Genomic DNA, 16,941 nt, shown 5'->3' with positions numbered 1-16,941 from the left:
AACAGACAGTACACCGCATAGAATTAAAGGAATTACATTTATGAATCTTGACTAAAGAGGTGGTAAAGAAAAGAAAGAAAGAACAAAAAGGACCTATTATAATTAAACAGTCAAATGTGCACCAGTTGCAGCTTAATTCACCAATCCTCAGTTGACCTCGCTGCCCAGTTCCATCAAATCACAATCTCCTCACTGGATCGTATCCTATGACCAGTTCTCTCCAGTGTCTTTTCTCTTCATCTCATGCCAAACAAAAAACTCAGCTCACATTCCAAAGCATCCGTTATCTCTAACCATAACCCAAACACTGTTACAGAGAGATGATTACATTAGCAGTGAAATCTTTTCCAGGGTGTTACCTATGTATTTTACCACATATCATAATTGATCTGTTCAGAAATTTGTCCTGTATGCAAAGTTGTGCACAGCTTTTTATTGATACAATCTTAAAATTAAGATGGTACTAGACCTTTTTAAATATGTAAATTGGAAGCCTGACATGAACCACCATCCCCATCTAATACTTGGTCACCAGGCCCAGCCTGCATTAGAATTATTTTCCATTGTTTATGGGATGTGGATGGCTGCCATTTATTCTCTATCCTTAATGGCCTCCTGAATTGATTGGCTACTTGTGCCACTTTCAGAGGCTGGTAAAATCAACAACTTTGGGCCGAATCACAAACAAGATAGTCAAGGTAGATTTCCTTTTATAAGAACATGTGAAGCAGATGGGGATTCACAGTAAACTCAGTGTTTCCTTTCTCTTTCCCTTACTTAAAAGAAAAAGCAAGTTGTGAGGAAGATTGCATAGTCTACAGAAGAATATAGGTAATTGAGTGGGTAATAAAAGTTTGGCAGATGAAATGAACGGGAATTTGAGATGTTTAATTATGCTAGGAAAGGTGGATTATTTTTAAATGGAGGCTGATTCAGAATGCTGCAGCACAGTGACACCTAGTATGACTGCACATGGAATATACCAGTTTAGCATATAGATAGACCAAATAATTGGGAAAGCAAATTGAACATTGGCCTTTATTACAAAAGGGATGACTATAAATCTACAGTGTGTTGGTGAGAGGGCACCTGTGTACTAAGCTGTTTTGATCTCTGTAACAAAGAAGAAACTGTATTAATGCAATTGGGAGATATTTTGTTTGATTCCTGAGACGAGCAAGTTTTACAAGGAAATGTTGAGCAGGTCAGGACTGTGGATGTTAGAGTTTTGAAGGATCAATAGTGATTTTATTGAAATGTGTAATTCTGAGAGGGATTGAGTCAGTTATACACTATGGAAACAGGCCCTCAGCCCAATTCATCCATGCCAATCCAGTTAACTGCCTATCCTTTTAAGGAATACTTCTACTTGTGGGAGCAGGGGCTCAAGCTAGGGGGCACACTTTCAGAATAAAAGTAGTCCATTTTGAGATGGAAATCTAAAGAAGATTCTCCTTTCAGAGGGTCTTGAATATTTCTAACTCTACCCAGAGAACTGTTGAGCTTAATCATTGACGAATATTATGGCTAATATTATTCTTTGCATGTAAGAGTTGGAGCCAATGAAAAACGTAGGAAAATGGTGCCATGTCCAAGGTGGTCATTTATCTTGTAGAATGGTAGAGCAACCTTGAAGGGCTGTGCAGCCTACTTCTCCATTTTTTTAGTATTTATAGTAACTTGGATTCTTAAGTTCGGCTGAGTAACGCCTCATTGAAAAGAGAGCATTTTTGTGCGATTGGTGCAGTGTTGGTCAAGATTATGTACCCAGTTATCTGGAGTAGGACTTAAAGTTACATGACTATTACTGTCTGTATGTTTTTTTTCCTTGTCTTGTTTTTTCTTCTTGTGTGGTGCTTGTTGGAAGATTTTAATTTTTGAATTGCTAAATCCAAGCCTCTGTCCTAAGAGACTACTCCCTGTGCTGCTACTACTACTACTACTGTTGTTCTCCCCCCTCCCCTCCCCTCTCTCCCCTCCCCTCTCTCCCCTCCCCTCTCTCCCCTCCCCTCTCTCCCCTCCCCTCTCTCCCCTCCCCTCTCTCCCCTCCCCTCTCTCCCCTCCCCTCTCTCCCCTCCCCTCTCTCCCCTCCCCTCTCTCCCCTCCCCTCTCTCCCCTCCCCTCTCTCCCCTCCCCTCTCTCCCCTCCCTCCCCTCCCCTCTCTCCCCCCCCTCCATCTACGCATCTAGGTGTATTACAGCGATCCGCAGGATGTATAATTAATTATAAAACTTCAAGGGACTCAAGTTCCCGAATACAACCTAGTCTCATGTATAAACTGAATAATAGACTCTTCAATCAGATGTTGATTCTCTTGATAGCCAAACAAAGATTTAATAGAAAACCAAAATAAATTTAAGCCAGATAGCCTCTTGAACAACATGCTTCTTTCAATTTTGTATCAATTACAGCTCAGCAAAACATGCTGGACTGTCTCTGGACTACCACAGTCACATAATCCAGTAGGATGTTTTCCTATTATCTTTAAATTATAGCTTAGCCCACAATGCCCCAACCTAAGTCTTGTAAATTTCACCATATCTCTACGACTTAAAAGGTAACAGTCTGAGACCTTTTTAACTAGTGGGTGACTAGAAAAATAATGCCTGCCCCCTTAATTCATTTTTCCAATCCTCCTGCCACTTTTTCTCTATACCTTTTTTAATCCTGCTTCTAAATTCTGCAATGCCATCCACAATTTCATTTCCCTCCACCCCAGCATGCCCAGGTATCCATGAAAATCTAACTGCAGAACGCATCTTCCCTACTCTAAACAATACTAAGATACTAAGCTTCTCAATACTAACTAACTCCCTGTACCCTTGTTACAACTTCCTCAAAAGTTGATCCTTGTGAGCCCTGTAGGTCAAATCATAGATTCTGCTTTAATTTTTTTAAGCTTATAAATAGATGAGAAATATCTTCACTGAGTACAATTTAGTACATTATGAAATATATGGATGTGGAATTGTGTGGAAAACCTTTGCAGTGATTTTTCTTGTTTTGGAGAGTATCTTATTCTGATCCGAGTACATTAATTCCGTTAACGCAAGTTGTATCCTACAGAAATGTTTAATCATGATTAGCCATCTAAATTTGAGGCACAATTGCGATACGACCAGCAAATCCTAGTAGTATATTATCTATTTATGATTTATTTTATTAATTAGCTCAGATTTCATCTTCAATTGGGTGATCTTTTTTTTTCTTGCTCCCTCTTTGCCACAAAGCACCTTCATTTTGTGAAGGTCATCAATACCAATGGAAATGCTGCCCTGAGTGTATTTACATGTTTTGCACTTTGTGCTCATCTCAAACATGTCATTTTTATCAAAGTGGGTAACTCGAGTCTCATTTTGTAGTGGATGCCATTATTGGCCCCATTGTGGCGATGAATAGCCAATGGTGTATGGCCGTCATGCATTCCAAAAAGCCAAGGTGACTCCATTACAATTGGGCCTGTCATCTTAAGATTCCTTTAAGATCTTTATTGGAATGTTTTTTTAAATCTTCAGTTTCCAATGTTTTCTTTAATCTTTATTTTCATATGGAACATTGTCTTAAACTTTCTTTTTGTATTTTTAACTATTGTGGTTCTATAGAAGTTACATTCTTCGTTGGGAAATTAACAAATACTCCCATAAAAGGTAAGATTCATATTGAAGTATGTATATTTTTCCTTGTAATGTGCATTTTAACTTTTGCACTTGGTGACAAATAATCAGTTAAAGTTGGTATTAATTTTGCTTTATAACCGCTTTAGTTTAGTTTAGCTTTGCCTTGTGACTACTGTTTTAAGTCTTTGCAATAAGAAGCAGATTGAAGGAAAAACAACATTTTGAGATGTCCTTGTAGCTGACAATGCTCAGGAGTAGCTGCTTTTCTGGACCTAAAAAGATGTGCTCATTGTTGTACAGTTAACATAAGTGCACATTGGTCCTTGTGTATAATGGTTTTGATTCCAAAATATCTCCTTCTGGTCTTATTGAAACCAGAAAAATGTGCTGCGTTCCAAGGATGTGGTCAATAGTTTTAATATTCTCATTGGCAGAAGGGAGAGGATGGTGGTGGTCCGTCATATCTGATGAAGACAGGAAATTTGTGGGAGAGTTTTTAAAGGTAGAAAAGCCTTTGCACTGGGGAAATTCCACTCTCTCTACCTCAGAGTTCCGGGTCCAGTGGTACGAGTAGTCATCACAACTACGTTCTACCTTGGTTGCAGTAGGTGACGAGTACTTCTGTGCCTCGTCATGCCCTTTGCTCTCCACAGAGTGTTGTAATACTGCCTTCCTGGCTGTTGGATCTCACTAGATCTAATCCACCTAGTCCATTAGAGCTGACTTCACATGCTCGGGCAGGCATGTCTCTATCTCACTAAAGCATGAGGCCACCGGCTATCCTCACCTGGTTTAGCTTGCCTATCAGAGTGGTGCACTGTGTGGCCACTGTCACTTACAAACTGCTACTTGGAGCCCTGGGTGAGAGCTGAGTGTCCAGTGGGAACCAAAGGTGAGTGAGCTGCCCCAGGTAGAACACAAGACCCTTCACCAGTTGCGCTACCCCTCCGTGGACACCCAATTCACCCCTAAGAAAGAGGATATTAGAAGCATAATTAGCAATCTCAACATGTATACCCATACTCCTCACCCTTTTTCCAGTCCTGACAAAGTGTCTCGGCCCAAAGCATCGACTGTACTCTTTTCCATAGATGCTGCCTGGCCTACTGAGTTCCTTTAACATTTTGTGTGTGTGTTGCTTGTATTTCCAGCATCTGCCAATTTTCTCTTGTTTATGTGTACCTTTTGCTGTCTTTACTGTAATGGGCAGCAAGATTTGTCCATCGTCCAGCTGAGGTAGAGTGCCAGCTGGCAGTGTAGTGGCATCAGCTTCGGATTTTGAGGTGAATGGTCCCAAGTTCAAATCTGGCTGGCTCTTGGCATGTTTTCTATCCGTGCTGGGTTGAGCATCAGGCTAGCAACTCAGCTTCGTTTTTTAAAAAAAGTCAAATGCTAAGGAAATGTCAAAAATGCTGCCCAATGAGGTAGAACATTGCTTCACAACTAGGAGACTTGTGTTAAACTTAATGGCCATCAATATAGTTTAGTCAGCTCCAGAGGCATGAATTTTTGAATGTATCAATTTTGGGTGCGATACAAGATATTTCTTGAAGCCTTTGATATCTCTTCTGCTGATTTGAGGACCTATAACTTCTCTCGTTTGCCCCTCAATCGCAATTGGTGGGGTCAAACTTGATCCATTGCAGGCATTTGATTTGCCTGCCAGCCTGTAAGTTGAGCTGCCTTCCAAAACAAAAGAAACATTGTAGCCTGGCCCTACCTGAAATTTGGAAAGGCCACTATATTAACACCATCACTAGGCTTTCTTCCAAATCTTGGGTTTTATTGTTGCATGAAAAGGTATTTTTTATTACAGTAAACATTTTGAACCATTGGTGTTTTGTTGGAGCAGATAGTACTGCTACTGCTGATTGATAGAATGAACTAATTTCCAAAAGAACAGAAAATTAAGTCTCCTATTCTTACTAGCAGTGTACTGGTAAGAGTGCTAGAAAAAAGACTGAATAGTGTTTATGAGCATTAGGTCCTTGTGCACAATTTCCTTGCTATTCCAGCTTCTATATAGAAGCATCTTTAAAACTAGTGAAATGGGACCCATCCTAATTTTTGCCAGAGTAATCGATGTCAGTTTACACATGAATTATAAACTTCCGGAGAGACTGAGTGGTTTTGTGAATGAAAGCTGATTGTGAACTGTAATTGTAGCACAGCTTGTACAGTGCAATATAAACCTGTTCCATTCATACTATTTACCCCTGAATTATGCTGTGAGACCAAATGCAAATACAACAGTTCAGTGGTGCCTTTGAGGCTTTCATGTGTACAGTGACAAAAATGCTAAGTCAGTGATTTATCATTCTTTCTTTTTCAATCTTTTTATTAATTTCATAGAATGAAAACATAACAAAGCAAAAATACAAGTAGTAGGAGATACATTGTTACATTTAAAATGAGTAATTGTAGAACCAAATAGTAAAAATTAACAAAGCTCCCAATCGTGCAGAATAATAGTGAATAATACAAAGCAAAAAAAAAACTGAAGAAAAATCATGAAAAAGAAAAAAAAGAGGAAAAAAAACAAACCCCATCCCCAAAAAAACTAAACTAAACAGAATTAGTCAACTAAACTAAAAGACTTGGGCAATACTAACAACTTGAAAATGGGAAAGAAGAAAACCTTAGTGTCGAAGACTCCATTCCTCTCAGCCAACAGTACAGAGAAATAAAACAAGTTTGGAAATGGTCAAATTACATCAAATGAAAATGCTGAATGAATGGCCTCCAAGTTTTTTCAAATCTAATGGAAGGGTCATAAACCGCACTTCTAATTTTTTCCAAAAGTGATTCATCATTCTTGCTGCTGATTTTTCTTTATCTTGATTGTTACTGCTCTGCGAGGAAGTTAGGAGCTCAATTTGGCAGTGATTAATTAAATCAGAAAATATGATGTTAAGTGGCTCTGTTAGCAACCATTTACCAATGCTTGCTTGTGAATCTTTGGAGGCAGAGAACTATGTCCCTGTAACAACAGTGGAGCTGTAAATATAATAGATAACTGAACTTGCATGTTCTTATGGAACTAAGATTTCACATTGGCTGTATTTCATTTCTTCCTTTGAAACAATTAACATCTTTTTAAAGAAATCATGATCGTTCTGCTATTCTACAAATCATTTGCTGATTCCACCTCGTGTTGCATCTACTTCTTAATGGTTTTTCTTCATGCTTAACTAAATATGATTCTGCCTGGTAAATCCAGTAAGTGTTTCACAGCATTAGTCCTGGCAGATATGTTCCTCTAATGGTGATGTGTTGTTTTGGATAAAAATACTTTTCTGTTATTTGTCACAGAAATAACAGAATTGTCTCTGAACTGAAGAACTGGTTAAGAAGAAACCATATTAGATGGTCCGGAGTCAAACCAGGCCTGAGCAGGCAAAAATGTCACATTTCCTTCCCTGAATTAATTAACAAATCAGTGAGTTTATATAAGAAAATCTGGGTAGTTTTAAGATTATTGTAAGACTGACTTTCTTAACTTCAGATTTATTTATTACTTGAATTACATGAATTGAGCAGCTTCAAGCTCCTGGGTGTCAAGATCTCTGAGGATCTAACCTGGTCCCAACATATTGATGTAGTCATAAAGAAGGGAAGACAGCGGCTGTACTTTATTAGGAGTTTGAAGAGATTTGGCATGTCAACAGATACACTTAAAAACTTCTGTAGTTGTACTGTGGAGAGCATTCTGATAGACATTCTGTCTGGTATGGAGGGGCTAACGCACAGGACCAAAAGAAGCTGCAGAAGGTTTTAAATCTAGTCAGCTCCATCTTGGGCACTAGCCTACAGCGTACCCAGGACAACTTTAGGGAGCAGTGTCTCAGAAAGGCAGCTTCCATTATTAGGGACCTCCAACACCCAGGGCATGCCCTTTTCTCACGGTTACCATCAGGTAGGAGATGCAGAATCCTGAAGGCGCACACTCAGCGATTCAGGAACAGCTTCTTCCCCTCTGACATCGATTCCTAAATGGACATTGAAGCTTTGGACACTACCTCACTTTTTTTAATATACAGTATTCCTGTTTTTGTAGATTTTTTAATAATCTATTCAATATACATAATTGATTATGTATAATTGTTTTATTATTATTCTTTTCTTCTCTCTCTGCTGGATTATGTATTGCATTGAACTGCTGCTGCTAAGTTAACAAATTCCATGTCACATGCTGGTGATAGTAAACCTGATTCTGAAATGCCCCAATGATCATGGTAGTATCCAAACTCATTTCTCAATGGGCCAGAACCATTAAGTAATTGAACCACTATATTGTGACACCTCATATTGTTTAAATAAACTTCAGTAACTAATTGACTTCCTGAAGTTTAGATATGTAACAATCACAACTGCAATATTAGTTGTGTTTCAGGTACCCCACTTTGTATACTTTGTTGATGAATGTACAGTGTTGTCCACAACTTTTTTTTTTCTTTTTAAAAAGATACTGTTGAAGTCTGGTATTTATCCCAGTGAAACACCCAAGACAAATTCAGACTGTTTAGATGTCCAAATAATATGCTTGGATAAACGGTAAGTATTAAAATTAAATTTAATCTTGTCAACACAAACCTTGACAGAATTGTGCCCATTTAATTAAGTTCTATGACTAGAAAATGTAATAATTCTTAGTATTTTTTGTTATTGTACATTATTTTCTTGTGTAGGTGTTTCTACAAAGTGGTAGGTGTGTGTAACATGGTGTCAGGGTGGTAGAAGAGGCAAATACATTAAAGACATTTAAGAGACTCTTGGGCACAGTAATGAAAGAAAAATGAAGAGTTATATGGGAGGGAAGGGTTAAATTTATCTTGTAGTAGGTTAAAGGGTGGGTACAACCTTATGGTCCAAAGGGCTGATACTGTGTACCGTTCTATGTTCCCAATATAACGAGGCTGTATTCATTTCTCAGCTAATGCTACTGTTTGATCATTAAATAAATTGCTGGGTAAATATTCTCCGGATCCAAGGTTTCCACACTGGGGTACAGAAGGAACATCATATCTGTGAAATTTTTGGTAATTTATTATTCTACTGCCCTATAACAATGAACAAATGCAAAGCTGGGAAATGAACACTCAGTCTGCATATTCTGCATAGTTGTGATGGCAAGACAGTTGAAAATTTGTGAGAGCTGTAATACACACGAAATGCTGAAGGAACTCACCAGGCCAGGCAGCATCTATGGAAATGAGTAAACCAGTCTTGATGAAGGGTTTCAGCTTGAAACGTCAACTTTTCCATAGCCTGGCTAGCTGAGTTCCTCCAGCATTTTGTGTATATTACTTTGATTTCTAACATCTGCAGATTTTCTCTTGTTTGTGAGAGTTGGTTGAACAGTAGGATGCTGGGTTACCTGATTCGTTAGTCCTTTCATAGAATTACAATTTTAAGATCCTCACATTGCACTCCTTAAAGTGAATAAGCAATATTTGTGATAGTTGGAATTCATCTTGGGGAAAAGATTACTTAAAATTTTGAATATAATTGATGTTTTAAAGCCTATGATCAAAATAGAAGGTTATTTCCAAAGGTATTCTGGCAATAGACAGATATAATCTCTATTATATTACTTCAGGCGAATATTTAGAATGAAATTTCATGTACCCATTATAAAGCTACAGTGAAATTTCTAATGACAAGTAGATAAATTAGATGTTCCTTTATCACTGTACATTAACCTTGCAAAATCAGTATATAACATTCAGTTTGTGTTTGAGGTTGAGGGTTAAGCGCACTGACACAAGACCATTTGAGGAAGAACAAGTCAAAAGCATTAGCAGTGGATTGGGTGAGTCCTTGATAGCAAAATATAGTTCTTCTACAACAAAAGCCTTTGAATGAGTTGAGCATTGAAAGTTGATAAATGAAGATAATGGTGTCCAGCATTAGTTAAAGTAGTTTTGAGTGCTCTCACCTAATATGGCAATCTCATTTTTTTTTCAATGAACTTAAATTTTCTTATTGTTGCTCTGTATGTTTTTGTTCTGAGAAAATTTTGCACGTATGTCTCTTTCGCAGTGTGGGTGACCCAAAGTGTTAGAATCAATTGTTAAGGATGAGGCGATGGAGTACTTGGTGACACAGGACAAGATAGTACAAAGTCAGCATGGTTTTCTTCAGGGGAAAATCCTGCCTGATGAACGTGTTGGAATTCTTTGAGGAGATAACAAGTAGGATAGATAAAGGGGATGCAGTGGATGTTGTATATTTGGACTTTCAGAAGGCCTTTGACAAGGTGTCACGCTTAAGGCTACTTACCAGGTTAAGAGCCCATGATATTAAAGGAAAGCTACTAACATGGTTAGAGCATTGGCTAATTGATAGGAGGCAGCGACCGGGAATAAAATTATCCTTTTCTGGTTGGCGGCCAATGACTCATGGTGTTCCGCAGGGGTCAGTGTTGGGACTGCTTTTATGCTGTATATAAATGATGTAAATGATGGAATGGATGGCTTTGTTGCCAGGTTTGCAGATGATACGAAGGTTGGTGGAGGAGCAGGTAGTGTTGAGGAAACGGGTAGGATGCAGAAGGATTTAGACAGATTAGAAGAATGGGCAAGAAAGTGGCAAATGAAATACAATGTTAGAAAATGCATGGTCATGCACTTTGGTTGTAGATATAAATGTGTGGACTATTTTCTAAACGGGGAGAAAATCCAGGAATCTGAGATACAGAGGGACTTGGGAGTCCTTGTGCAGAACACCCTGAAGGTTAACTTGCAGGTTGAGTCAGTGGTGAGGAAGGCAAATGCCATGTTGGCATTCATTTCAAGAGGTCTAGAATACAAGAACAAGGGTGTGATGTTGAGGCTTTATAAGGCACTGGTGAGGCCTCACCTTAAGTGTTGTGAACAGTTTTGGGTCCCTCATCTTAGAAAAGATTTGCTGGCATTGGAGAGTGCCCAGACGAGGTTTACAGGGGTTATTTCAGGAATGAAAGGGTTATCATACGAGGAACGTTTGATGTTCTGGGTCTGTATTCGCTGGAATTCAGAAGGATGGGGGGGGGGATCTCATTGAAACCTTGCAAATGTTGGAAGGCCTAGACAGAGTAGATGTTGAAAGGATGTTTCCTATGGTGGGAGAGTCTAAGACAAGATGGCACAGCCTCAGGATAGAGGGGCGCCCTTTCAAAACAGAGGTGCGGAGAAATTTCTTTAGCCAAAGGGTGGTGAATTTATTTTGTTGCCACATGCAGCTGTGGAGGCCAGGTTGTTAGGTGTATTTAAGGCAGAGATTGATAGGTTCTTGACTGGACATGTCATGAAGGGTTGCAGGGAGAAAGCAGGAACTGGGGTTGAGAAGGAAGGGGGAAAAAAAGGATCAGCCATGATTGAATGGTGGAGCAGACTCAATGGGCCAGATGGCTTAATTCTGCTCCTATGTTTTATGGTCTTATGGTCTAAGTGCAAATTTATGGGCATTACGGTAGTCACAGTGGCAGATATTTCAGTTTTGTTTTAGAAGTAGTAAGTCTTGTTTAATTTCAAGATGTTTTGAAGGTTTGTTTCTCCCTGTATCATCAATATCATTTCTTTTTTTTAAAAAATCAGTGTATAGAGAAGACTCTACTCATGAAGAAATTTTGGAGGAACTGACTTACAGGAAAGCACTTCGAATCGGCTTGGACATTTTAGCAGGCCAAGATTCCGATACCACTCAAATGACTATAAGCAAACCTGTAATGGCAAAGACTGGGGTACTTGCTTCAGAAGAGTTTAAAACGAGCGCGTGTGCTTTAAGTTCTAATGGAACAAACAGAACATTGAAGCCAAATGGAGTGCATTTGCTTCAAGAACAGGGGGGCACATGCACTCGGCAAAGTAGCAGGAGAGCATCTTGTATTAAAAAAATGCCAGAAAATGAACAACGAAAAACATGGACTAGGTCATGTACATTACTGCAGTCTTCAATTAAAATGAAAAACATGTCAGAAAAGGAAGAAGGTGGTATTGTGGGGAAAAGAAAAAGGGGGAGAATGAAAAAAGATCTTTGTTACCCCCAGAAAGATGCTTCAGAGTTTAGTCCCACACAATGTAACCAGTCGATACAACCAATGAAATCAATACCTACTGAAAAAAATAAATATTGCAGTAAAAAATGTGAGAGATCACGAGAAAAGGGAAAGTCTTCATCCCAAGCCTGTAGTTCTACAATCTCTGGAGTAAAGAAAGATCAAAATGGAACATTTAAGAAGAATAAACAGAAGTCAAGGGATTTTTGCAAGTCTCTCTGTGAAGGAGTTTCAAATTCTTTCCCAGCTAATTGTGACTCTCAAGAGGTTTGCACATCTGACATTCCTCATAGCTGTCTAGAATCTACTCCAAGACACAGGACTTGTGGCAATATTGGGTCATATAAATGTTCACCACTTTTAAGCAGCTGTCAAAACATTGAGTCTGAAAAGAAAAGTGATTGGATACAAACTCATGAGGTAGAAAAGCATAAAAGGAAAAAAGGAAAGAAGTGTACGGAACCTATGGAATGCCTTAATACTAGCAAGACGTCAGCTGATTTAGATGCTAACGTAAACTCAAGCAACCAGTCAAATGTAGTGAGTCTTGCACAACCAGAGAGTCCAGAACAACATTTACGGAGCTCTATATTTGAGTTTGCACTGGATGAGAAAGTGAGCCCTATAAATGGATGTAACCAGAAGAACAGTAGTTTCGACAGTCCTCAGACAACCTGTCCTACTGCCATAACTGTGGAGGGAGCATTAAGCCCTTTAAACATTAGGGAAGAGGAGGAAACTTTATCCACTGCAGTGCTTGAAACTTGCCTTGGGTCATCATCATTTGGAGTTGAAGTGGGTAAGATGATCTTTATATTGTGACATTAACTCTCTTTACTGTCCAGTCAGTAATAGAAATGGCTAATATATTTGACTTTAAAACCTGAAGGTGATTTTTTTTTTAATATGAATTTTAGGTGTCTTGTATTTACTTGAAGTAAAACTATTATTAGAAAGGATCATTATAGATTAGAAAATGTGATCTTAAAATATTAAGATTTACCTATGGAAATGCAGTTCTAGTCTACATATTCAATACCAAATATTGATATAACTGTAGCAAATTTGTTTTAAGCCAAGGCTGTTAATCACTAGTCATCAAGAATCATTGACCTGGTAAAATATGATTTGGGACCTTGAAGAGAAATGGGAAATTGAACTCTCTTAAGAGTCATCTTGTGTCAAATGTTTCTTTTTGTTTTATTCAAATATTTAGTTGGAGTCAATTTGACGCAATACTTGGCTCAATAATTTGCTCATAAATTGAAAGCTACATTTACTGCAATTATCCCCTCAGAAACAGCTTCAAATAATTTATTGTTAGGGAATATGACTAGAGGAGTTAGACTTCACTGATCAAAATCTTTTTTTGAAGAAAAGCACTTAATGCTAACATGGTCTGCCAATAACTGGAGCTGAGGTGGAAATTCGTAAATGGTACTTGTAATGAATGTGGGAAGCAAAGCAGGGTAAATTCTTCGGGAGAATGCAGTGAGTGAAGGATAACTGCATTAGAATTACATGCAATCTGTCAGTCAGCAATGTGCATACTGTGCTTGATTAGCAGAGGAATTATTAGTTAACAGTATTTAATTAATCTTTCATGTCACCATATATAACCATTTTAGAATGTCTAAATGTCTTTTACTTTCTCTGTTGTACTGGAACTGGTTCATAATTGAAGGTTGACCTATTATTTATCATTCTTGATGAGCTACAGCTTTCTGGCATTTTATAAAGCTTCAATCACAGCAGTTTACCTGTTGTCATGAATAGATTTCATAACATTTAAGTTTGAACTTTATCTCTGTTTTCAGATATCATTTATTTGTTTGGTTTATCCATTTACATTTGGAAATCAAGATAAATCAAAAGGCTGGATTTCCCTGAGCCCTTGACCCACACTTGCCACCCTAGTTCCATATTCTCTTTACGTATCTTATTCAGCATTGATCTATCAAAATGTCCTGAGCAGTCAGGGCCAGACCATAAAATCCTTGCCCCTAAAATCCTTGGGGTTAAAAAAATTGTCCTGACTTTTGCCATTTATTAAAGATATAATGATTTTAATAGGGTTAAGTTTCTGAAGTTTAAAAACTATTTAAGATGAAATTATGTATTAAAAAAAACTTTCAAACACAAGCTTTAACTTATTCAAAGCATGAAACAAGACTCACGTAACTAGAAGTCTGCCTTTTTCTTCCTTTCCCTGCACTTAAATCCTGTGCAGGTAGCAGATTCTCCATTTTAAAAACACTGGGGTTTCTTAGTAAGCACTCTCTTTCCTGGATGTGGAAGGGAATTAGTGGTGGATCAGAGTGAAAGGTCTCTGACTAGGCCTGAACATTTAATTAGGGTCTTGCTACACGGGAGACTTGAAACTTGGACATTTCCACTAAAAGAAAACAGAAAATTTGTGTTTTAGTCTTTTTATTTCTCACTGCTCTTTTCTTTCCCATAGCAGATTGGGGAAAGGAGCAAAAGAAGGTAGGTGTAATGGGTCACTTCAATATCCTCTATATAGACTGAGATCTCTTATGCAAGAAGTTTAAAATGGGGAAGAATTTGTTAGCTGCATTGATGAAGGTTTCTTAAATCAGTATGTAAATAGTCCAACTAGAGGAGAGGTCATTCTGGACCAGGTTTTGACAAATGAGCCTGGCCAGGTGACTGGTATTTTGTTGGGAGAACATTTACAAAATAATCACAACTTCTTTTAAGATATCAGTGCATAAAATTCTGGACCTTGCCTGCAAGTATTAAATTGGAGCAGGGCAACTTAGTCAGGAATTAGTTACTTGGCAAGTCCTAGTTTGGTTTGAATGGTGTTTAAGGATCAACTGTAGAAAGTATGGGACACATTATGTTACGGTAAGAAGGAAGAACAAGATTGGCAAGGTATGGGAGCTTTAGATTACAAGAAGGCTAGTGATATGTCAGATCAACAATGCTAAAATTAAACAAAGCCCTTGAGAGATTATAAAGAAAAAAAAGAACTCAAAGGAATTAGAGGCTGAAGGGGTCATGAAAAATCCTTGGCAAATAGGATTAAAAATAATCTCAAAATATTCTACGATCAAGAGGATAACTAGTGTGAGATTAGGAATATTAAGGAGAGAGGAGGAAACGAATGTGAATGAGCTCTAAATAAGTAATTTGAATCAGTATTTGCCAAGGAGAATGACATGGAGGATAATAAGATCAGTGTGGAGTGTGCTAGAGAGCAATTTGAGAAAGATGATGTGGAAGATTCAGTCTTGGAACTGGATGCCCATGCTGAAAATGAGATGGTGGGAGCCAGAGAATTGAAGTTGTTAAAATAGTGGAGATCATGCAAAGTGTCCTGGACATGGGTGGGGAGGGACTGGACCAGAGGGACAAGATGGAGCTACGGTAAGAGGAGATGAACTCAGTAAGGTGAGAGCAGGCAGAAACAATGGGTCTACTAGGGTAGACTTGTTTGTGAATCTTTGATCAGGGATAGAAATGAGCAGTATGGGGTTGGACGCAAACACGATGAATTCTGCAGATGCTGGAAATTCAAGCAACGCACATCAAAGTTGCTGGAGAACGCAGCAGGCCAGGCAGCATCTATAGGTCCTGACGAAGGGTCTCGGCCCGAAACGTCGACTGTACCTCTTCCTATAGATGCTGCCTGGCCTGCTGCGTTCGCCAGCACCTTTGTGTGTTGCTAGTCTGGGGTTGGGGAACTTTCAAGTGTGCTTTGATAGAGAATTGTACTAGTCTGAGAACTGAAAGATTGCAATTTTGGTGGGGGGAAAGCAAATGAAATATTTGCATGTGAGGCTACATCTGTGGAAGAGAAATCAAGTTAATGTTTCGGGTCAAAGACGCTTTATTAGAATTAGTCTGACCCTTCTTCAGCCTTGGCCCACCACCATGTCTGAGAGTATCAGGAAACCAGAGTAGGTGGTAGAAATTCTATAGCATGCAAACTCTGCAAAGGCAGCACACGAGCACAGGACTGTATCCAGATATCTGCAGTCGTGAGGCCACAGCACTGACTACTGCAGTGCTGTGCTGCGCATCTATTATTTCCTCCAAAGTGATGTGACAGCACAGACATTTGTAACCAAAGACATTAAATACTTTTGATTGTGTAGCCTGGGGAAAAATATACACACGGGACAACAAATACTTTTTTGGGTCTTAAATTCCTTTCTGTTTTAGATGTTTTATTGCAGAAAGAGGGTATCAAAATAAAAACGACAAGATAAATTTTAAAAACAGTTCTCGCCATTACAATCTCAGTTTAACTTCAGACCACACTCCTGTTACGTATACAGAATGAAAATAACTAAGACAAAATATACAAAACCAATACAATAGTGGCAATTCTGAAAAAACAATACAAACAACATTAGAATCCCACCAACCCTGTAACTTATACACAACATTGAAAATATGAATAAATGCATCTTATCTCATACTCACATTTGGCACATACATGCTTAACTTCCAAACACACATAGGCTAGACCTTGAAATAAGTTCTCCTCGCTCACGCTGCGTGAACAGAGATGAACACATTCACATTACTCTGTTGCATTCAGTCATGAAACAATAAAGAAAGACAAATAAACTTTTACAATATATTGCCTTGTAGTTGAACTACTAAAACAACAAACCTAGTCGGCCAGTTAAGGAACTTCATAATCCAGCTATCCAGTGCTGATCAATTTACTCGTGAAAATCTAAAGCATCCACATCAAATTACTAATATTCTAGATTTACAAAAAGTATAAATGAATTTACATGGATGTTATAAAATATTATTCGCCTTTGCTCACCAAACCTGGGAAAAGTATTCTAAAGTCATTCTTTCTAGAACATGGTAACTCTTCATTCTACTCCACCCATGCAAAATGACATCACTGTTTTCTCTTAAAGGCACAGGCAGCAATTTTAGCATTACTAAGGTGAATACACAAGTGCACATTAACAATAACCGTATAACAATTACAGCACGGAAACAGGCCATCTCAGCCCTTCTAGCCCGTGCCGAACTCTTACTCTCACCTAGTCCCACCGACCTGCACTCGGCCCATAACCCTCCATTCCTTTCCTGTCCATATATCTATCCAATTTAACTTTAAATGGCAACATCGAACCTGCCTCAACCACTTCCGCTGGAAGTTCGTTCCACACAGCTACCACTCTCTGAGTAAAGAAGTTCCCCCTCATGTTACCCTTAAACTTTTGTCCTTTAACTCTCAACTCATGTCCTCTTGTTTGAATCTTCCCCACTCTTGATGGAAAAAGCCTA

At 38.5% G+C, this 16,941-nt stretch overlaps 1 protein-coding gene across 8 annotated transcripts in view; it reads left to right on the top strand.

Annotated features, from left to right (window-relative positions):
* Positions 1-16,941, top strand: part of LOC140188352 (PWWP domain-containing DNA repair factor 3A-like) — a 79,475-nt gene that overhangs the window by 24,291 nt on the left and 38,243 nt on the right. For 3 of the 8 annotated variants that reach the window (XM_072244530.1, XM_072244528.1, XM_072244531.1), the window contains 5 exons: positions 3,603-3,647; positions 6,930-7,056; positions 8,083-8,171; positions 9,347-9,429; positions 11,195-12,454. In XM_072244530.1, coding sequence (XP_072100631.1) covers positions 3,603-3,647; positions 6,930-7,056; positions 8,083-8,171; positions 9,347-9,429; positions 11,195-12,454 — 1,604 coding nt within the window. The remainder of the gene's footprint in view (positions 1-3,602; positions 3,648-6,929; positions 7,057-8,082; positions 8,172-9,346; positions 9,430-11,194; positions 12,455-16,941) is intronic. The other 5 variants (XM_072244533.1, XM_072244532.1, XM_072244529.1 and 2 more) reach the window with 4 other exon arrangements.

The sequence above is a fragment of the Mobula birostris genome, chromosome 26, assembly GCF_030028105.1.
Source record: "Mobula birostris isolate sMobBir1 chromosome 26, sMobBir1.hap1, whole genome shotgun sequence".
NCBI classification, from domain to species: Eukaryota; Metazoa; Chordata; class Chondrichthyes; order Myliobatiformes; family Myliobatidae; genus Mobula; species Mobula birostris.
Note: the sequence above shows the minus strand (reverse complement) of the source record. Positions and strands in the feature narration are given on the sequence as shown.